The sequence below is a fragment of the Patagioenas fasciata genome, chromosome 2 (assembly GCF_037038585.1).
Source record: "Patagioenas fasciata isolate bPatFas1 chromosome 2, bPatFas1.hap1, whole genome shotgun sequence".
Classification (NCBI taxonomy): Eukaryota; Metazoa; Chordata; class Aves; order Columbiformes; family Columbidae; genus Patagioenas; species Patagioenas fasciata.
This window is the reverse complement of record NC_092521.1, coordinates 26,800,257-26,823,441: the sequence shown is the minus strand read 5'-3', so window position 1 is coordinate 26,823,441 and position 23,185 is coordinate 26,800,257. Positions and strand designations below refer to the sequence as shown.

At 38.8% G+C, this 23,185-nt stretch overlaps 1 protein-coding gene across 1 annotated transcript in view; it reads right to left on the bottom strand.

Moving 5' to 3' along the window:
- TRIQK (triple QxxK/R motif containing) overlaps positions 1-23,185 on the bottom strand; it is a 62,327-nt gene that overhangs the window by 10,855 nt on the left and 28,287 nt on the right. The window contains exon 3 of the mRNA XM_065832167.2: positions 4,167-4,252. Within this exon, the coding sequence (XP_065688239.1) occupies positions 4,167-4,252 (86 nt within the window). The remainder of the gene's footprint in view (positions 1-4,166; positions 4,253-23,185) is intronic.

Here is a 23,185-nt window from a genome sequence, read left to right as displayed (position 1 = left end):
TGCAGCCGATTATGTCTTCGCAAGTGGTTGTAAAATACTACTGTTCAGATTTGTGTCTGCCTTTCGACAAGGGAGAAAACTTCAGCATCTATCCCACGGACCACAGATTCATTCTTGAAGCCTGTGAAAATATCTCTCACTGAGAACTCCCATTACTTTTGGCTCCTGCATACCAAACCCCAGCTATCTGGGGCTGAGCTTCCACATTCCTCAAACAATTTTCTGCTTGTCACCCTTCTGCTACCACCTCTTCCTCACCTACGGAGAGCAGAGTTGGCACCAACGGTGCAGACCCCTTGCTGCTCCACCTGGTAAGGACGAGCAGGTGGGCTTCCAGCAGCACGAGCTCTCAGATAACAAAACAACCATGCAAAGAAGGTTTAGAGGCTCCCTTTTTGTTTCTGTTACAAAGAATTTTACTTTATCCAAACACTAGGAGACATACTGTTTTCTCTCTGAGTTGTTTCTCAGGACAGGGGTCCTGCTTTTCCAAGAGACACCATATATTTTGGCACTGTCTGCATTAGTGTCCCACATACAGAGCCAGCAAGATAGTTCTGCTACAGTATTTAATTTTAAAACATATTTAAAGAGCAAATATTGTACACTAGATACTAGCATGGTCACCCTGCTTGAACTAAGTTTTGATAGTTATTAGCGCTTAGCTGCTTCTCTGACATTATCAATAGCGATAAAATGTCTCATTGGGGAAATTAAAAAGTACTAAATGGCAGTGACTGAAAGGAACTTTGTTACTTTAAACCTTGCATTAAAATGACAAGGCAATCAAAGTTTGACAAGACAAGCTAATTAGTATGCCAGCGATGAAATGTGAAGGATCTCCAGGGGATTGGTTCTGAAAAGTTTTATGTCATTCATGGGGCCTTTTTTTTTTTAAGCAAATGTTGTCAGCTCTCACGGTAAAACACACAACAGCGGAATTTCATTATCTTCATAGAAATTTAGGACTAAAATCCCTTCACTATTTTCCAGTCCTCTTTATCTTCTAAATACTACACGAAGTCTTACTTTACAGCCACAAATATGAGCTCTTCAGGACACTAGTGTAAAAAAACTCTAGAGGGGCACTAAAATCCTACTGTTTTAAATGGAAGGATGGTATTTATTCTGTCAGGTATTTCACAGAATTATAAAAATATTCCTCTTTCCTAGAGAGCTTGTACTTCCATGCGTACGATAAAGATATCCTTCCTCTACAATATTTTTACTTACTGCAACTTATCTTTTTTTATGGGTAAATGTTAATATATTTTGAAACACTGCACACTGTATCATGTACTGAAACTTGGATAAACAAATAAAATATATGGTAAACACACACTTGTATGTGTTTTCTTAGAGATTTACAAGAACCTTGGTCCTTTCTTTTTAAAGTGCTGCCTACTTGTTACACTGCACTGTAATTACACCACCTTTTTATTTTTTTCCTTAACACGGATTGAAGTTAATCAACTGTCACAGCACAGAATTGAGGCCTGCATCACATAAAAAGACTGCAAGCCCAGCCTTTGGAAGGTGAATCACATCACTTACCACCATCAGAAAACTTTCCTAATATGAAGTGACAATTGTGATGATATCTTCCCCAAGGAAGAGCTCAGGGACACTCAAAAGCTCTGAATGTTAGGAAACACTTAAAGGAATGCACACTTAAGCCTCAAAATAGTTTCATGAATGTACATCATAACATGATGGCAGAACAACTCTGCTGCCTCTTCTGATAGCCATGGACATGAGGAACAGTTTAACACCCTGCAGGAGACTCCAAGAAACTTTTATTTCAAAACTTTATCCAGAAGACAACAGAGAAGTATCTGGGATTGGGCTGGAAAATGAATGTAAGGAGATTGCTCTTGGACTGCTGGAGGAACTTAACAACAGACTGAGGCAAATCCAGCCCTGCCTAAGAGAAGGGGAGAGGTTATGGGGTTTCACAACAGGGACACAGAAGCTGTGCCCCTGAGCAGCCTCTCCTGAGTTGGGATGGGTGATCTCCCTGCAGACCCTCCAGGCACATCCAGTGCCCATGGCAAAGCTCTGCAGAACCGCAGGTACAGAGCACGGTGAGGAGCTGTCACTGTGAGGCGGGAAGAGGTGCAGGTTTATCCCGAGACATTAAATCTGCCTCGCTTCCACGCTGAGCGCTGCAGGCTCTGTCAGGAGAAGTGCAGAGCTTTATTCTGCAGGGATCGCTCATATTCTAGTGGAAGTATTGTACCATTTAGTAAGCCTGAGGTTGTTGGCATTATGCAGGCTCAGTGAGAAGGACGCACACAAATGCCCTGCTTTGCTTCCCCCACAAGCATTTCCCCAGAGGGAAAGGTGCCAACTTACCTTCTGTTTTGCTTCAGCCCTGTCAGCTTTTCTCAGCAATTAGGAAGCAAGGCAAAGACTGTGATCTGTTTGGGGATGATTCAGGGTCATATTTTAAGGCCCAGGTATACAAAAACCGTTAAAGCCATAAGACAAGATTTTAAAGAACATCTTTCTCTCTTGTTTTCAAATGCGGTGGCAGAGCTGCAAAGCCGAGACATTGCACACTGCAACTAGCAGAATCCCAGAAGCACATAATCGTACGACTCGGAGAGCACATGTGCACCTTGATGGCAAAACTCATTCTTAGAACTCAGTGGGTCTGCTACAGCATGCAGGAACATATTTGTACAAAATAAACTGTTCTTGATTTCTTTACTCAATAATACTTGATTATTCATTATATATATATGTTTACACACATGCTTTCGTATTATCCCTCATTTTTAAGTAAGAATTACTTAAGAAAATAAGGAGAAAAAAAAAAACATTTAAGGACCAAGGTACATACTTTTCTTACTCGTGAAAGACACTCAAAAAAACTTGCACATTTTAAAAGAATTAGGTTGTACAGTAAAAGTCTCCAAGTAGAACACCACTTTTAAAAGGTCATGTCATTGAAAGTAAAATGAAAAGAAAAAGTAAAATTTAATAAGAAAGGAAGGAAAAAACCATTGAACTCAAAAAGGTTAATAATCTTTCCTTTAAACAAAAAAGGCAATCTACTTTTTCTCATTAAAACCTGACACACAGCGCTAACTGAAGAGATTATGTTATGAAAACATACTGCATTGCACGGTAATGCTTGATCGAGATCAGCAATCAGGAGCAAAAAGAAAGCACTGTTTCGTGATTATAATAGCAAATTCTGGAAGACAACCAAATACATCATCTGGCAGCTCAACAGCTGTTACAGCTTGGTAGTAATACCTTGGCATTTGCTATAAGCTATAACTTCAAAAAATTGATTTCTCATCTGCCAGAAACAAGAAAATGTTCTTCTTTTAACATTTCTGAAGTTTCTTTCACTAGAATACCCACATATTTGATCCACTTTTTATTTTTCTTGGTTTTTACCCTTGCTGCTAAGATAATTGTGCATCAATTTGATTAAAAATAAGTCTGAGGGAAAAATACGGGATGCAACTTAAATAATGCACACTCATATAAATCCCATTTTCAGGACACGCTAGGTAGTAGATGGCACAAAATATTCCTAATTGCCCTCCTTGCTCATACTCACAGTTGTGATCAACCAATCATTATTATGCTTCATACTTGCCTGAAAAAGGGACATTGCCAAAAATAAAGTTCAGTACCTTTCCATGTGTTTTGCTGTTAGTTAAGCTACCTGTTTCCAAGTCAGAGGCAGTACAGAAGGATGGGCTGAGATAATAATGCTGAGAATTTACAACACTTAACAAATACAGTTTTTAAATTACTCCTGGGTGTAGGATAGGAAGAGGAAGAAGGAAGATGCTTATTGTAATTTTTATAACTATATGAAATCATTAAAGCATTTGTTCTGCGTGCAGAGAGGCTCCCTGAAAACATCAATTGTCTAAGCATACAGTAGTTATTGACCTTAAAGTAAGTATGCATCATAACAAGGACATGGACTACTTAAAATGTTATAGCATTTCAACTATTCTAGTTATTTTAGGGTTAAGTAAAAGCAATCCATCATAAATATTTTAGATTCTGGCATTCCACTTAGATTTTGAAATGTCATGAACAATATCTCTCAGAAATCAATATTCACACAGTATGTCTACGGGGAAAAGAAACAACATATATACAAAGGTGGTATAAGCTATCAAAGAGATCTCTACCTTTACGCCTAGTGCAGTTTTCTTGGCCTCTGCTTTTAATCTTGTAGCTCTTAACATAGGCCTGGTTTTCTTATAATCTTGTTTTCCTAGAGTAGAAAAGCATATGTAATGAAAATGATGCAAAAAGAAGATAAAGAATGTCAGCAATTATTACTGTAGAAAAGCCAGATCCAATATTTTGAAAACATTCCACAGCCCAGCACTTTAAACAGGAGCTACTTTATAAAACAGGTGCCCGATCTGCGGAACAACAGTCCTTAACAGGGAAAATGATAGCAGCAAGTGCCGACAAATCAGTGTAGAACCTATTACTCCAGAGAGACATCAAAATATACGTACAGATAGCCATCCCCTAGTACAACATTTATTAAATTGTTCAGTAAGCATCAGACAACAAATAAGCAGATTAAAGGTGGATAACATTTTCCCATCACATTTCAATCAAAACAAAATTTTCATTACAATTTTTGTTGGTTGTTCACCTCTAATGCATATATAAATGTGTAATACAGGACATTATGGTGAGTCATAGAATGGTTTGGGTTAAGGAGACCTTAAAGATCACCTAGTTCCAACCCTCCTGTTATGTTTCATCATTCTCAACTGGAACATTATTTGCAAGTATCAGAACTCAGATACACACAGGTCAGTCCAAGTACTAATAAAACCATTGCTTCACAATATCTGCTTCTAGAAACATGCTACACAGAATCTTCTAGAAGTGTCTTAGATGGACTTTTAAAAAGTTACGGGGACTATCTCTTAGAGCTACAAATCGTGCGGCCAAGTGCTTGATTACTGTGAGTCCATATGAACTGAGTTCAGAGGAGGACATGCAAGTACATAGAAATGGCATAAATCATTTATCTCAACTTAATAATAAAGCATAAAACACTTGATATCTCTCAGGGATATTTTTGCTATCTGAAGGGTCTGTTACTGCTGTGCTATGTACTATTAAGTATAGCTTTGTAAGTCACCAGAAGCCAAGGTACAGATACAGTCACAAAAGGAGGAGAAGGAAAAGAGGAATCTGTGAAGAAACTGCTGATAGGGGTGGAACCGTTTTGGCTTTTCAAAAAACTCCTTTCCATTTTCTCCCCCTAATGCATACATACCTTTCTGTCCTTTCTGCCTATGTCCAAAGGTGAGCTACAATGCTTAAAAGCAGAAATCTTTGGCCATTTTAAACCACTAATTTTACCTAGCTTTACATTTAACTTTCATCACTGTAATATTCAAATAATTTAACCTTTTCTCTAAAATTGTGTCGAGTAGTTTCATGCATGTAATACTTCCATTTGCTCAACCAGTTGCAGTCTTACATTCATAACCAGTAGTGCAAGCTTCTGATTTTATGGTCACCTTCAAAAATGTAATATTAGAATAGTTTGGGTTGGAAGGGACCTTCAAAGGTCATCTAGTCCAACTCCCCTACAATGAGCAGGGACATCTTCCAACTAGATCAGCTCGCTCAGAGCCCCATTCAACCTGGCCTTGAACATCTCCAGGGATGAGGCATCTACCACCCCTCTGGGCAATCTGTGCCAGTGTTTCACCACCCTCATTGTAAAAAATTTCTTCCTCATGTTTAGTTTAAAACCATTACTGCTTGTCCTGTCTGTCCCCATACTTCTTATGGGCCCGTTTTAAGTACTGAAAGGCCGCAAGAAGGTTTCCCTGGAGCCTTCTGTTCTCCAGGCTGAACAAGCCCAACTCTCTCAGCCTGTCCTCACAGCAGAGCTGTTCCAGCCCCCTGACCATCTTGGTGGCCTCCTCTGGATCCTCTCCAGCAGGTCCATGTCTTTCCTGTACTGAGACCTCCAGAGCTGGACGCAGGACTCCAGGTGGGGTGTCACCAGAGCAGAGTAGAGAGGCAGAATCACCTCTCTCAACCTAGTGCAGTGGTGAAATTCTGAAACATGAATTGGAAAAGAAAGGTCTTCTCCAGTGATATACTAGATTCCAGGAAACACACTTCTGCCTTTGTCTACTCTATCACTCTGCTCATATTCAATACAGAACTCTTCTCTGTAGCATATTGTGGATGCTGAATTTGCATTATCAACTTGCTTCCATTGTATAATCTCTCTTCAGCCCTAAGACTTTTATATTGTGAAGGCCTCTGTATTATCATTTGGTCAGATATTATTAATAAAAGACCTGAACTAACTTAGAAAATACTCAACGACAAAAGGAAAAATAACTGAAACCATTTCTATTGGGGGGGGGAAGCATGTATCCAAGGAACTTTCTTAGAAGACAGAGTGAAGAAAAGATGACACAAGGACTATTTATGTCTGATGCTCCAATATATTAATCCAGTCCTTGTATTTCATTTGCAGGACAGGACCACTGCAGCATTATTCTTCAGAAGTCAATGATATCTGATAATGGGATGCATCAAGAGTACAGTAACTTTTCTGAACAGTTAGAGAAAGAATTGCAGGAACCACCAAAATGGTTAAGTCATGAGATGAAGCCAGACAGAAAGAGAACGTTTCTTCTCTCTAAAGCACTGCAATTGTACTTTTGCTATGAAATAAAGAGCTGTCAGAATTTCCATTATAAATGGCAGTTTATAACTCATAAAAATTCACTCCAGGCTGAAATTTGGCATAGATATATCCCAGTTTTAAATTTTCTTGTTTGTTTGTTGGGAGCCAACTTTCAATAAAATGATGCAGCTGTTTTTACTTACTTCAGAACAAACTACAGAAATGTATCCATCTGAGATGTTTTAAGCATGAAAAATACCTTCGTTTACAAGTATATAACTGACAAGGGCTAAGTTCAATTTCAATTCTCATAATTCAGGTTTGCTGCCTTCCCATCTGGGGTAAATAAAGCCCAACGGTCTGAGGTTTCCCTTCTAGTGATGTAAAAGCATTAGACAATGACAACTAGAAAGCTTTGTAAGGCCCCTTAGCAATGGGAAACAAGTTGGCCACTGAAACCCACCTCCCCTTCCTCCCATTGCCCATTCTCCCTCCTCTTCTGCAAGGCTCAGCTCTGAAGGTGACATGAGCAGGGGTAAATATTGCACAGGAGACCTGACCTGTGTACTACATGTATTGGCAGGACCAAGTCTACTCCTAGAAAAGGGAAAGCTTATTGGTCTTCTTTCCCTTGGTTTCAGGCACTCTGCTACTGTTTATTCCAGTATAATGGCTACGGCTAAGACTGGATTCTACTTATCGAAAGAATGCTTTCAGATTTATATTAAATCTGATATGAACAACTAACCCCCCTATACAACAAATAGGTTATTTTAATAATGACTCTAGAGCTGGTAGTTCTCCAAATCTATGCACCTGCTATTAATTTACCTCTCTGCTTGCTAAAGGTGATAGCCAAAAGTAAAAAAAAAAAAATGTTAGGGAAACAGTCTGAGTCCACCAAGTGCAAAAGTTTAAAAAGGGCATCTGTGGAGTTCTTTGTAATGAAAACCAGATTCAGCAATTGTACTCTTAAAACATCTGAACTTTCTGAGGCCTTGGGAAAGTCACTGCACTACAGGACTATAAAGGACTATGAAATGCAAAGCCCCTACCATGTGAATACTGATCATTACCACCTGGAAAACAAGCAGAAATAAATAATACAGGGTTTCTACATTCTTTTGGGCCTGCAAATTCAACCAGTTGGAATACATATATTCACACTCCCAATATCTTCTAGTTTTATCTCACTTATCCCACAAGCTATCTTGTACATTGATCTGTCAGAGTCATCAGCCTGAGCTGTTTCTTCTTCCCAGGAAGTGACTGTCAAAGCCAGTTAACATGGACTCATGAGACAAAGCCCATTCGTCTGCTTTATCCAATGTCTATTCAGGACAGACACTGAGTTTTCCTGAGGAAATGTAGGAAGGCAAGAAGAAGCCGCCAAAGAGATAGAACTGGAAAACTTCCAGACCAAATCTTAGGTTTTTTATTACTTAAGCAAAATTCTCTTCTACTTCTCATTTTTGTTATCAATTCTTCATCTCATCTCTTCTCTCAAACTCCAGTGTCAGTTTTCCTTAACATTCTTTTAATATAACTACTCAAATTTCCATTTATTTTTTACAAGCCTGCCACTTCTTTCTTTACAACTTTTCTTAAGTCCATCACTTTCTTTCCATTTTTAAGATCAAAGAACTAGTCCACGATAAGGCAACTTTTCTTACTGACTACAGCCATCATCTCTCTGCTTGTCCTGCCTCCTGCCAGCCCTTCCTCAGACCAGGATCATCCATCTTTCCATTTCAGTGTCTCAAGCTGCCTTTGCCCTTTGGGAAGCTCTTCAGAGCACACTGTTCATCCTGCTCCTTCCTTCCATCCTTCTTGTAGAGTTTGTTTCACCCCTTTGGTGCCAAAGTGACCTCAGCAGCAGCTGAATTGAGTTGAGCCCTGTTTACAGATCCTGCTCTGAAAACTTTCCACAAGTAGAAATAATGACTATTCTACTTGCTGTCGAATAAGAAAAAGGTGAAACTAAGGGTGAAATATAGGTACTTTTTGAGCTATACACAGGTGTATTGTGAAAAATGCCCAAGTGTCTCAGAGCCAATATTAAGGATTCATGCAATATGCAATGTTTGCTTCTCCTCATGCAATTAGGATCAAAAATCTATGGATTTCACAACAATTTTTGTCAGTTATCTCCACTCACAAGGGAAATTGAGATCCCACAGATCTTCTATTCAATAATTTTAATAACAGATTAGAGATGACCTTATCTTGTGTATCAGTATTCTTTTTAATTAAATCTCCAATGACACCATGATTAATGCAAAATTTAAGTTAAATAATACATATGAGCTAAACAAGTTCATTAAGTTCTGGGTGATCATTTTTTTTTATTCTACAGAAATACTGTGACATTGTCAGGTAGCATGCATAACACTGTACTTTTGCGTACATACCAAGCTCTGTTATACATGTAGCTGAGAATGCAACATGCTGAGCTCTATATTTAAGAAAACTGACTACATTTAAGATTGTGTTTAAAGGCGCTACCATTTAAGATACAATCTGAACAAATCTATATAATAACTTTACAGGGAAAAAATTAGATTCTCAACCCTTCTAGAAATTTATTCTTTCATTCTAAATAACAATAGCTCATTACTGGAATTGAATAACAGACTAAAGACTGTTTCTCTGCTTTTCAATTCATCAGGCTTAAGCAGACACAGGACTGCATCTTTGGCCTTTGTTGATGCTGCTGTCCAAGCTTATTATCATATGAATATCTAGTTATTGTTTTATAAATGTTCGCATTTCAGGAGCTCCCTGCTTTCTTTTCTCTCAGTAGACTTTACAATATCCACCTTCATTATCATCATGTGGCAGCATTGCTCTTCGCCTGCATTTGCTACTTTAAAAATTAATGCACTGCTATTTTCTGAATACTGTACTGCGTAAGCTGCTTATGAGTACGTTATGCTATCAAGCAAGCACATGCAGAAAAGCTTCCTAAACTGTTATTCTTTCAATGAAAATACAGCTGGTTCTGCTTCAAAGGCACTTCTTTTCACCTGCAAATGGACTTGCTCCTACACTTATTCCTCAATTCATTGTCTTTTATTTGTGTCTGCAAATCTTTAATTGCCTTTAATTAGAAAAAAGTAAATTCAGTGCTTTAATCTTGCAAATACATTAAATCATAATTCCGTCTGGGATGAATACCAAGTTCTATTCACTGACTGATCTTTATAACAAAGGTATATAAATTTATTGTCCGTTTATATAGACTACACCAATTAAGCCACAATGGAAAAGCAAATAGATAAGAGTCAAAATATTTGAAATGAGAAATGTGCAATCTAAATTTAATTACTCAGACAAATTATTTGAAGATGAGTTATTTACAGTATGCCAAAAAACCTGACAGATAGTAAAATTTGCTAATCAACATTACATATTTAAAATTCCTTTCAACACTTTCACTATAATTCGTAACAACCAACAAACTGCTGTCCTGAATCTTTCTCTGTTGACATTATATTAATAATCAAACCATTAATAGGACCTTTTCCATACAATAGCAACCAATTTCATATATTAAAGTATTAAGTTGTAATAAAACTACAAATACTGGGTAAATTTGTTACCATTAGTAGTTTAACTAAAGTACATTAATGTAACTGATGCTGAAACCCATATTAAAATGTATATGTAGCTGATTAGAAACTAGAGACAGGCCATGGTAAGCTTTATGGTCAAACTGCAAGTGTGAAATCACACACCTAGTTACATTGAAATCAATGTTCTCATTATGATTATTGATCTGAAATAGCAAAGGCTCCAGGAACCCTCCACAAAACCCTAAAGAACAAACATATAACAAGAAAATGGTCCTCTGGTCTTTTCAGGGTTTCCACAGTCTGGCTTCAAGCATCTCCTCTACTACCACGCCGTAACAGGGAAAAGTCAGATCTTGCTGGCAGGGGTGAGAGTCCAAGACGGAGGGAAGCTCAGCCACACTGTTCTCCACAAGCTCTTTACATACAAAACATGGAAGCCATTGCACCTGGCTTCAGTTTCAGGTGATTGCTTGTTTAGGTCTCTTTATTTTCGATAGAGAGACTTCTCCAAAGAGTGCAAGACAGCAGCCTAGGACAGCCTAACATGCTCCCTGGCAGCACCTATTTTACTGTCATCAACAACAGAGAACGCCTAGAATTGTTCAGCATCCATGTTAGGTGGGTTGTTTTCACCTCTGAGATTACGCAGAATGAATCTGAGCCAAGGAAACAAGATCTCAAGAACAAGTGGAGAAGAAGAACTCATTTTCTACATGATTTTATCTGGACTCTCGTTTCATTTGCAGACATGGCCAAACTACCTTTGAAGCAATTATCTCAAGTATTGCTAGTACCATATAGAGAACATCAAAGACCCATAAAGGGACTGGGAAAAGCATCCAAAACCACAGGTTAGCTGGCAGTTCCCAGTGAATTCCACCCCTGCTCAGCTGTGCCACGGTGGTTCCCAAGCCAGTTAGCTACTTATGTACTACACAGCCACTCTTGTGAAGATGCACCATAATTATCACACTGTTTCTTCAGAACCATTCCTGTGTGCCAGCCATGGTCCCTGGGGCTTTAAGCTACAGACTCATAGGACAGTTTTGGTTAGAAGGGACTTCTGGGGGTCATCTGGTCCAACCTTCCACTCACAACACAGACAACTTCTAAACTGGATCCAACCTGAAAGTTAGCTCTGGTTGCTCACAGAGCTAGTCTAGTTGGGCTTGTCTAGCTGAGTTTTGAGTATTTCCAAAGGTGAAGATTGTACAATCTCTCCAAGCAAGTTTTTCCAACTTTGACCATCCTTCTGGTAAAAAACATTTTTTCTCCTACCTAATTGGAATCTCCATGTTCTAACTTGCCTCTTGTCCTACCATTGTGCACCTCTGAGAAAAGTTAGGCTTCAACCTGTCCGTAGCCTCCTCTCAAATATTCATAGACAGCAATAACATCTCAGCTGAGCCTCCTCGGAGCTGAACAAACCAGCACTCTCAGCCTCTTTTTGGACATCCCGTGCTCTAGATGGTCATCTTGGCCCTTTGCTGGACTCACTCAAGTAAGTCCACATCATCCCTCCAGTTTTCTTGAAGCTGGGCAGAGTATTTGCCTTTTTCAGTCATCAGGGAACACTTCCCTGGAACCAGCTAAATGGGTCATAGCTCAGGGAGAATTTGGCCACAAAATCACATTGTCTAAAATACCTTACTGTAACTATAGTAATGTAACTAAAGGGCACCAAATTAATTCAGTAAGGTCTATAAACAGCAAGTCAATGGACTAAGAAGTTCAAATCAGTTTGTACTTTCAACAAATCCATATTTTTTTCATTAGTTTGGCTTTTAATAGGAGGGAATATAAGTATTTTTTTTTTCTCTGTGTGCCCTGGGACTCCTCAAAACTGGGTTCTACCATCTTGTACACAGTAGCAGCATTTTTCTTCAAGGGCTTTTATTAATGCCAGCAAGTTAGGTGTCTGGCATGGGGAAAGAAGTGTTTTCTCTAGTGCTTTGTAATATCACACAGATCCATAATGGTACCTGTGCACCCAGCTTCTAAGCTGCGTGTACAGAAGTATATGATTAAATATCTTTGAGAGATTTTAAATCAGTCACTGTATATTCATGGAGTAACAGAATTTAAATCCAGTGAAATTCTGTGAAATTCTACTCTCACAACAAACCTTTAAAGATGCACGGCTCATCCACAACACTATAACTCTACAACTGGAAATAACTATTTATTTAGGATGTTAGAAGAACCTCAGAGAAACAAAATTCCAAACGAATTTCAGGCCTTACCTCAGTTAAAATCAGAAAGCAAATCACACATCAGTAGTAGTGTTATGATCTCTGTTTGAGAATTGGCACCAGAACTCTTGTTCACATCAACAGAAACACGAGCAAGCTCTCAAGTATTTATTATTGATTTTTGTGCTCTCAGTGTCACAGATGTATTCAATGACCATTCTTGTCACAGATGTATTCAATGACCATTCTTTTCCTCAGAAGTAGAAGCGAGATTTTCTTATTTTTAATTGCTGTGATTCCAAATGGAGTTTTTTGAGTCTTAGGTTAACAGAAACATTTTGATGTCTTATACATACTCAAGAGTATTTCTCTGTACCCAGAAAAGGCATGAAAACCCCCCACAGCCTCCCTCTTTTTTTATTCAGGTTTAATAGCAGCTCAAATCACTGACCATTTTTCAATCTTGAGAGACAGAACAGCTTGACACTAATAATACATTTCCAAAGGACACATCATCATTTAACACAACATTAAGTGCTCAGGGACAACTTTTTACTGTAGACACAATGTGCTCTGAGCTCAGGGTTGACATTTAATGCTACAAAGATAATCCAACCAGTCATTCATGAGGGGTAAATTAATTTTCAAGCAACTATATCTCAGCTTTAAGCCAACAAGAAGGATGCATTAAAATGAGTAAGTTCCTTTTATGCTGCATGCAAGATTAAAGAAACCCCAAAATATAAAGCATCCTTAACTATACCAAAACATACCCATTTAATTATTGCTGTCTTGCCCTGATTCCAAAACTGGAGTCTGGTAATATTTGTTAAAAATAAAATTCTCTCTGGTAACAGAAAATCCCACACAATTTGCTACAAATTGCCATGAAAAGCAGCATTTCATTAAAGAAATGCTTAACATTTAAAATTTGTATAAGACACACCTTTATTATAATGAGTAATTAAGAACATATTTAAATTAGCACCTTTTCTGATATTTCTTTTAAGGAATATCTAAAAAAACTATACAAGCAATTAAGAAAAGAAATTCAGAAAACTGGTTATCAATAATGTACAAACCAAAAAGTAACATCGATATTTTAAATCAGCTAATTGAGTAATTTCATTGTTTTCTGTACCCGTAGAATATATGCAATTAACTGTAAGACCACAATACCAGATCTGAAGAACAATACTGAAATATTGATGCTTACTAGATACTATTTGATGGGCAATTCTTTTTTATTCATTTCAATGCTAAATCATCTTTTACGGTCTTTCACTCAAGCCCAACAGGTGCATACCTACAGCCATTGAAAAGTAATAGTTCTCTGTAAAAGCGAGTATCTTGAACACACATGGTGGCAGATCTTCAATTAACCTTTCTAACAATCTCTTTAACATCTTGTACTCAAGCAGACAACTATGAAAATATTAAATACCTTTCTTAAAAAGAAATTAACACAATTAATTTGAAACAGATCACTGAGTGCACGTTTTGCTTCTTTTCCATAATTAATACATCAGATATATACATGCATAAATGTGCACAAGTAGTTTTGAACACTTTTTTGCTACTTTGCTATGGAACAACTACTAGCAGTTGCACTTCAATATAATCAACCATGTTTTAGTAAAAACTCTGAAAATGAGAAAAGCAAAACAAAAATAGGTCAAGGGGCAATGGCTTTAAACTGAAAGAGGGTAGATCTAGATTAGATACAAGGAAGAAATTCTTCACCATTAGGGTGATGAGGCACTGGAAGAGGCTGCCCAGAGAAGCTGTGGATGCCCCATCCCTGGAAGTGTTCAAGGCCAGGTTGGATGGGGCTTTGAGCATCTGGTCTAGTGGAAGGTGTCCATGCCCATGGCAGGGGGTTTGGGACCAAATGATCTTTAAGGTCCCTTCCAACCTAAACAGTTCTATGATTCTATGAAGCACCCACCATTAATGCATTAAAACCCACATTTTTATCAAACATTTGATTAGATGATTTTTGGACAACGAAAACTAGACGATGAGTGGTGTAAAAAAGGCAGTGCAATACATGGTAAGGGGGACATTCAACACACACAAAGTCTTTCTGCATTTCTAAGACAGATTGCACCCAGTTTCAACTTGGCTTAAGTTGATTTCATTAACTCTGTTGGCTGTAAATAGAGGAAAATGTGATATACCCTGAAATAAGTGGGAACATACTTACAGTCAGAGTTTTCTAGGAAGACAGAGGTCCAGAGGTCCAGAGGTCCAGAGCTGAGCAAGTCCTGCAAATGCTCTTCTAGTCTTTGCCACCTCTGTCTCTACAGGCCTCAGACCTTTTTTAACATATTCTATTCAAAGGTGTATTCATAGCTCACTTAATGGGGGAAAAAACTGAACAGAAGGAGATCTGCCAGGGGAGGGGAGGGGAGGGGAGGGGAGGGGAGGGGAGGGGAGGGGAGGGGAGGGGAGGGGAGAGGAGGGAATGGGAGGGGAGAGGAGAGGAGGGGAGAGGAGGGGAGGGGAGGGGAGGGGAGGGGAGGGGAGGGGAGGGGAGGGGAGCGGAGAGGAGAGGAGAGGAGAGGAGAGGAGAGGAGAGGAGAGGAGAGGAGAGGAGAGGAGAGGAGAGGAGAGGGATTACATCATTGTCATAGATACTGACCTGGAGGACACATCCAGGAACTATGTTCTACACAGGGACTACAAAGTCACAGAAAAACAGGTCCTTAAAAATGGAGGTGGCACAGCCTCACTTGCTTTGCCCTGGTGCTTCACTAGGCTTATTATGAAAGGTTTCCTCATGCCAATACCTAACTTAAATCTCTTAGCACATTACTTTTCATCATATTCACCATAGACTTGGAAGACAGTTGATTTACTCTCTTCTTCTTTGCATAAGGCTTTTATATATGTAATGACTGCTACAACATCTCGTAAGTTTTAGGCTCTCTAGATCGAACCAGACCTTCAGTCCCAGACTTTCAGTCTTTGTTTTCTGGCCTCCTCTTACTCTTCTTTGGTTTTTGTTTTTTTTTTGATCTTTGTACAAAATTGAACACAGCACTTCACCTGAGGCCTTAATGGTTTCTTTTATATATATATACTTTCCCTACACATTCAATCACAGTCTGCCTGTCAGTCTGCTGACTGTTACAACCTTTTTCTCCAAAATTATTGCCTAAGCATTTCTTACCCATATTCAGTCTATAGATTGATTATTTCTACCAAAGTTAAGAATCTTGCCCTTTTCCTTGTTGGATTATATTCTATTTTTCCAAGCCATTTCATCAATTTCTAAAATGCAGTTTTAACTTTAATCTTAAACTCTTATCTCTTTACTGCCTCCCATATTGGTATAATTTGCAAACTAAATTCACCATCCCACTAGCAATTAAAATATTGGCTCCAGGACAGACCACTATGGATCTGTCATTACACCTTCACAAACAGACAATATGCCATTAATAACTACTGAGAACAGCTTTTGTACTTGATTCGGTAGCCAGCTTGCAATAGCTTCATATTCATGCATCTCTAGCTTGTTTACCTGGATACAGTGTCATAAAGCCTTGACAAGGTCAAGGCATATGGAACCTCTGCCTCATCCCCATCAATAAGGTTTGCTGCTCTGTCAGAGAAGAAAATCTGATTGATTTGACAAATAACGTTGGCCGTTGCTTACCTCCTTGTTGTACAAGACACTGTCTGTCCCTGTACTGAAGAGCTTACTGTGAAGGATGAAGAAGCTGCCTTCAATAATTTATTAATATTATATGTCCCATCTGTTTGCTTGTTATTGTGATGTTGGCTTTATAATTACTAGAGGTTAGCTCCAATAAAAGCTAGCCTGTGCTTAGGCAGGAAGATAGGAAAATACTACTAAGAGTTCTCCACTGAGAGCACTTAGAGACAATAAAGGAAAATATTGAGACTGATGACCAGGTCATCCAGTTCAGTTCCCCACAATAAAACATATCTATGTAACAGATGTTCCACAAAACATCATCTCAGTTCTCCTTATACCCACAACTACACAGCCAGAAATTTCTCCCGTTGTCTTACATAAGTTACTTTCTTTTGACCTTAAATAGAAGAGAGGAGACTGAGGTCCCAGGAGAAGTCAAAGATTCCCTAATGGGGTATTTATTTAGGGAAAAAAAACAACACACGTGTAAATGATTCTAGGATCATGATCAAAAGGAAGGCAATACTCCACTCCCTCTTTCACCGCTGAAGAAAACCTCTTCAACAGCCCTAGCCTATCTGAATCAGCAAGAAACTCTTCCAGACCACATCTCTGCCAATATGTTTAGCCTCTTGAGCACATGAACAGGACCAAACCAACCACTGCCTGGAATTTTTTTTCAATATCAGCAATTTGAAATTTATTCCCAATTACTCTGGTGTATATCATGCTACTGCCAGACATCACTGAGTCATTCACAGCAGTAGTTGCTGAATAAGCACCACAACATCAGCAAGTACTGTAACAATAATATTAAACCTTCTGCATAAAGGGTCACTTTCAGGAGGGGAGGATCTCTCTCTCTCTTCTGTAGTTAATTCCACACTACCTGATGTGTCCAAACTTATTAGGTGACCAGGGCCTGTCCCCAGGGGATGTCACAGTGGGGCTGTGGCACCACATGGATCTGGAGTCACCCCTTCCCCTGTCCCCCTGCTCCTCCATGAGCATCCTCACCAGAACCACAAACCTCCCCAACCAAACCTGACCACCTGCTGTGCTGTTGGATTTTGCTTAGAGGAGGGATGAGGACAGCTACGTCAGGAAGGGAAGGACACAACCTGTCATCCACAGCTTACTTTTCCCCAGCTGAAAGAGAGATCTTGGGGGTGGCAAGGAAAACCTGAGCAATGCAGAGAACAGGCGAGGCCCTATGAAACAGTGTACAGGACTTCCACTGCAGACACACTGTGTCACATCCATTTCTAACAGTTTCACAGTCTTCTGTTCTCACATGCAATAGGATGCCAGTATTTGAACGATATTAGTACATTACCCAGCACTAAGTCATTTATCTGATTTCTCACAGTTTCACAGTCTTCTGTTCTCACATGCAACAGGACGGTAGAATTTGAACAATATTAGTACATTACCCAGCATTAAGTCATATATCTGATTTTATGAAAAACAAAAAGGCCTTGCGGCAACCAAAGGACATTGGCAAACTCATGCGATGAGCCGGGGCAGACCCTCAGAACAGTCCAGCTCAGGAGAAGCTAGAGTCTCTTCTCTCTAATGCCTGCCTTATTGAGTTGAAACTCTTTTTTTGCATTAGCCTGTGTCCTTGCTGACAAGATTAAAAACATTATTTGCTTCAGATTGACTCACTGTTAATTTGCCACTGGTCACAACTTGCCAAGGAAAAGCTTCCCAATTCTGAACCAAACAGAGCCTGGACTGGAGCTGGAACCTGTGGGTGATGGACCCAGTTTAATGATTTTTAGACCAAGTATGGGATTCATGACATTCACTTAGGAGTATAGAAGCTGGAAGAGCTAAGGAGGACAACCTATGAACGATCAGAGCCACATCAGACCCCAAGGACGATGGCACAGTCTAAAAAAAAGGAAAGAGTAGGAGAAGGAACAAAAGACATCTGGGTGAAGAGACGTGCCTGAGGTCAGGCACCAGAAGAATGGCATGACCGTGATCCTGAATGCCTTAACTCCTGATCCAGTGTCTTATCCAGCGGATAATGCTTTTCTCAGAATTGAGAATAAACTGGATGCTGTCTGCCAAGATGCAGTAATTCCTTACTAGTAAGTCATATCATTTTGGACCAGCTGTATCTTACAAGACCATCCAAAAATACAAGTTGTCATTTATTAATTCTGTCTAAGTAAAAGGTTTCCAGTAATACTGTCAGCATTTGCAGTTCTCACTTCAATGAAGCATATTGCGAAGGATGCTTTGTCAGACCTATATATCACTGTCACTCCAGAAGTCAAGGCACTAACAGTCTTAGCAGAGGTGGATGTTACAGGATACTGTGAAAGTGATTATGCAAGATGGAAAAGCAGGTTTCTGGAGTCTCACTCCAGCAATGCAGGAATCAAGAGGCTTTTAATGGAATTAGCGGAGAAGGGAACATCTCTTGTACACATCACCATTATCCCTCGGGATCCTAAAATTACTTGTGAGGAATAATCTCTCCAACTCACTCATAATTTTAGCACTTCTAAGAACTACGTATCTTCAGTTCGCCCATGATTTAAACTTCTTTCCTTCAACAGAAACACCACCTGACAGGTCTTAACTGAAAGTGAATGACAGCAATAGCAGCTTACTTTAAAGTGTAAAGGAAATGCATATTTATGAGCACCAAGAGTAATGGTTTATGGACCTCAGAATTACAGGTATAATAATGTCTTGAAGGTATATTAGGAGACACAATTTTACCTTCAAAAGCCAAACTGAGCTACAGCCAGTGATGAGATTCATGTTTGTGTTAAGATAATAGGATAGAGGAGCCTGGCTAACATTTATTTTTCTAGACATACTACTCTATCCTCTTCCTTTTCTGAAGGCTGACAGAAAAGGAACTACATGTGTTTGCATGTAGTGTATTAAAACATGTAAAAATTGGCATCGTACTCCTGACTTCAGGACTGGACTTGCTGCCTTACAAGTGAATGTCTGGTGTCACTCACAAATATTGCAATCTTCAATAAGTAATGAAGAACAGCTAGGCTTTACTTCACATCTTCTCTTTAGGCATATGCTTTTGTCAAGTAACTTAAATGCTATATTTTCCATTTACTTTGCCATCACAGTGATGGTTATGAGTTTATCTGAGACCTTTTGAATTTATTTCACCGTTTGCACCAGCATAGGTGCTCTGCTGTTGTTTTAATGAATGAAGTCAGTTGCTTTCAGTAATAGTCTTATTTTGAACATGACTATATTATAAACAATTTAAATAGTGAAAGACATATATTAGGGCAATTTATTGAAAGAAACAAGGAATGCCCTCAGCATAATTACTACCAAAACTTTATTCCACAGGATGATCTTTTAAGTATGCTAGCTCTTGTAGGAAACATACAAAAGCTGGAGAGACTGCTGAGGAAAACAGTCTACCATCTGGAAAATTATTTGATTAGAACAGATAAAGTATGGAGCTGTTTTCTGTTCCTGAATCTTCCATAAAATTACTCTGTGACCCTGGGAAATCTCTTCTCTTTGCAAGAGTTCGGTACTCATCAAAAACTCTGAGATTTCGGTCTAGTGGTCTAATGGAAGTAAAAAATACTCATGAGCATTATTTACTAGAGGTGATTCTCTGATGGCTTACATTAATATTTTTTTAAACATTTTAAAATTACATTTACAAAAATAATGAGAAACAATTTTTAAAAGTACCTGAAAAAATAACCAAATCTGCTACTGACCCTTAAAGTCAATTTCCTGTTCACTAAAAATGCATGCTAAATATTTATAAACGGTGCACGAAACTATTTCAATTTTTGGAATTAAAAGCATACAAAATTAAGCAGAATTAAACATAAAACTAACTTTTAGCTATACCTATTTCCTCACAAATTGTTTACATGGACACTACTCTGATCACAGAAGTGCTAAGTATCATCACATCCCCCTCTGTCTTCCCTGGCTGAAGAAGTCCCTCTGAGTAGTTACCTAATGTGGTCGAGCAGTTGATAGGGGACACACAACTTCAGCCATGCACCATTAGGTGAGCGGTGACTTGGTCCTAGTTCCAGTGCATCTCCTGTGGGAGAGTCCTGATGTGCAGCATCAGCAGAGAATCCCCCAGTGTCCATGGCAGTGGGGTCCCAGCAGACAGGACGGGCATTGCTGAGGACAGATGTGAGGTCATTTGTAAATGACCTGAATGGTTCCCTATTAACATTTCTCGCTCTGATTCTGTTCTTTAAGCACATCAGGAAGGGGACATTTGTTATACATAGCATGCAGAGTGAAAACAGTCAATGCATTTCTTTTTCAGAGTCATTTTTCAGTTCCTCACAACCTAGAGGTTTGTCTTACATTTGGAGTATATTGTTTTTCTGAATGTCTCATTTCGTAGACAGATACCAAAACACAGAACAAAGCAAAGCCACACACCCTCCCTACGGCTTGTTCTTCAACAGCTCATTTCCTCAGAAGAGACGAGACACAACTTCACTTTCAGTAACAAGGCAGTCCTTAAGACAGACAGACTTTTCCTAGATCCAAGAAAAAGCCAGTGGATCTGATTATGTCAAGTTCTAAGAATTTGGCAAAGGGATTCTGCATTTGCAGAATAGAGGACACTAAATTATAAAAAAAAACTTAGTGCAACTAGCATTTGAGTGAAACACACGAAATGACGATTTACATCAAGTTACTTCTTAGTTCTTTTGGTGCAAAATCCAAAAGTGTGCAGAAATAGAATACTAATTTAATATTCATGTTCTAATCAGTTATTTTCTTTTTCTTGCAGTAAAAGGGCTACAGAGCTTGCCAAAAGGACTTCACTGACAGTTCACTCCACGTTGTGCTAGTGCTTTATTTTTTATTGTTTTTCTCTGCAGAAATATCATAGGAAAAATCTTTAGGGACCCGCCTGTATTTTTAATATAGATACGGATACTAGCAAGTTCAAAGGCAGGCACTGAAAAGTCGAGGTATAAATATAAAGTTGTCTGCTCCTAACATATATACCAGAATACAGAATTTTATGAATTTTTATCATTTTATGATAATGTATACTGCTCAGAAGCCCTTTCCTCTTTCAGTAGCTAAGTAAATATGGATTATAAGACTCATTGATTGAGTTGTATTAAGTTCAGTAAATGAGGCAAGGGACCAGTGGAAGGTGACAACCATGTTTACAGTTAGGGTTTGAGGACCAATATGTATTTTCCTCTGTCGGCCACATGTTTTGGGTATGATCTTGGACAAGACATTCATATTTGGATTCATCAAATGTGTGAGCAGTTCCAGGTAACAGTCTTCCTTCTTTTGGGTTAGGAAAAGTGCAGAGATTAGATGAGGTGAAACATGGCAACAGTCTTTCTTAGCTCATTCTTCTCTGAAGCCAGCATTCCACACCACGATCAAATGGCAGCCCTGGCTGATATGTCCCTGTGATATGTCCACATAAATTGGATATGTGTGCCTTAATCACTTTCTACTCTGGGTGTTTACCCAATTATAACTCACTCTAGCCAATATATCGACCTATTCCGAGGCTTACTAGGAATGAAGCTCTTTCAATATCCCCCATACTGGTATGCACTTCCAAGATCTGATCAATTTTGTGCCAAAGATTTCAGTAATGCTTAGTGTTGCACACCCACATGAAGTTCTTTCAAACTGTGCCAAGCTAGGTTAAAATAATTCTTGGGAAATGACTGATTTTGCATACGCTGCTCAATAAATAAATAGGTGGAGAAGGAAAACTCCACATAAAGACAGCACTTCAGTCAGCAATGTAAGCAATGGAGACAGCTCATATTACCCTGCCCTTATTCCACAACCTTTGGCACCTGCTGTAAACTGTTTCCAAACTCCTCCCATTTACTTACTGAATGAAATATGTTCCCAGGTTCCTTAACAACCTACAAATAGTATGCATTTCTCTTCTCTGCCCCCCTGGAGATGAGCTCATTGCTACAAGTATTTGGTATGAACCATTTTTCAGTTTCCCATTGACATTTTTTGATGACAAGAATGCCTGAGTCACATCCTTTTCCTACCAGTGGGACATGCTGCAGCAGCCAGGGCCAAGGGGTGACATAGGAAAGTCCTGTCAAAGCTGTACAACTGGGGATCCTGCGAGAAATTCCACACTATACTTACTGATAGGCTGTTTAGTACTGTACTTCTATAACATAAAAACCAAAAAGAGCAGTATCACCAAATGTACACCCAGACATTTATTAAAAAACAAACAAACAATCAAACAAAAAACACAACAGGAAAAGATGATGGTGTGGAAATGTTCTGATAGTTTCATTACATTATGTGGAGTGCACAAGCCCTGAGAAACAAAGGTTAAAGTTATGATTGGAATGAGCCCCTTTTCCCTCATCTCTCTCCTTTCAGCCTGGACTTTCAGTGTGAATTTCATATGCTGTTCAACAAAAAGGAAAAAGCCTGTGAAAATCGAGAGTATGTTTTCAGTTCTCTTGAAATCTTGATTCTGGTGAAAATACTCAATATTAATTTTTATATAAGTAAAACTACAGTCAGAAAGTTATGGTAATCCTTCCAAATACATTTTCTGGCTATAAATATATCTTGGAAAGCTGCTCCACTTCACAGTGAAACTTTGTCCATATGGAACATATGACTAGGGAGGACTTGGTGAACTACTGAAATCCAGTACTCTCTTAGTGAAGGCACCCATATCATTCAGTTTTGTTCAAACCTGATGATAGAAAAAGGTTAGTTGGAAAACTAGTTAGAACTTTGGTTCTGGGTTTTTGTTTGTTTGTTTGTTTGTGGGATTTTTGTTTGTTTGTTTGGGGGTGTTTGTTTTGGTTTCTTGTTTGTTTAGCCCTACCAGCAGGACATTACTCAAGAAGCTCAGTCTCCTATTGGCAAGAAACAGTCTTCAAATTTCCAGCTACATTTCTCTATGGACAATGTATACAGTTGCAGACTGTACATATATGGACCATTGTTTCCCAAGTGTTCACTCCTAAAACATTCGCTCAGAGGAACCATATTTGTCTGAGTTCATGTTCAGCTCTGCTAAACAAGGCTCTTTTTGGTCACCATAGTAGTTCTTTCACCATCT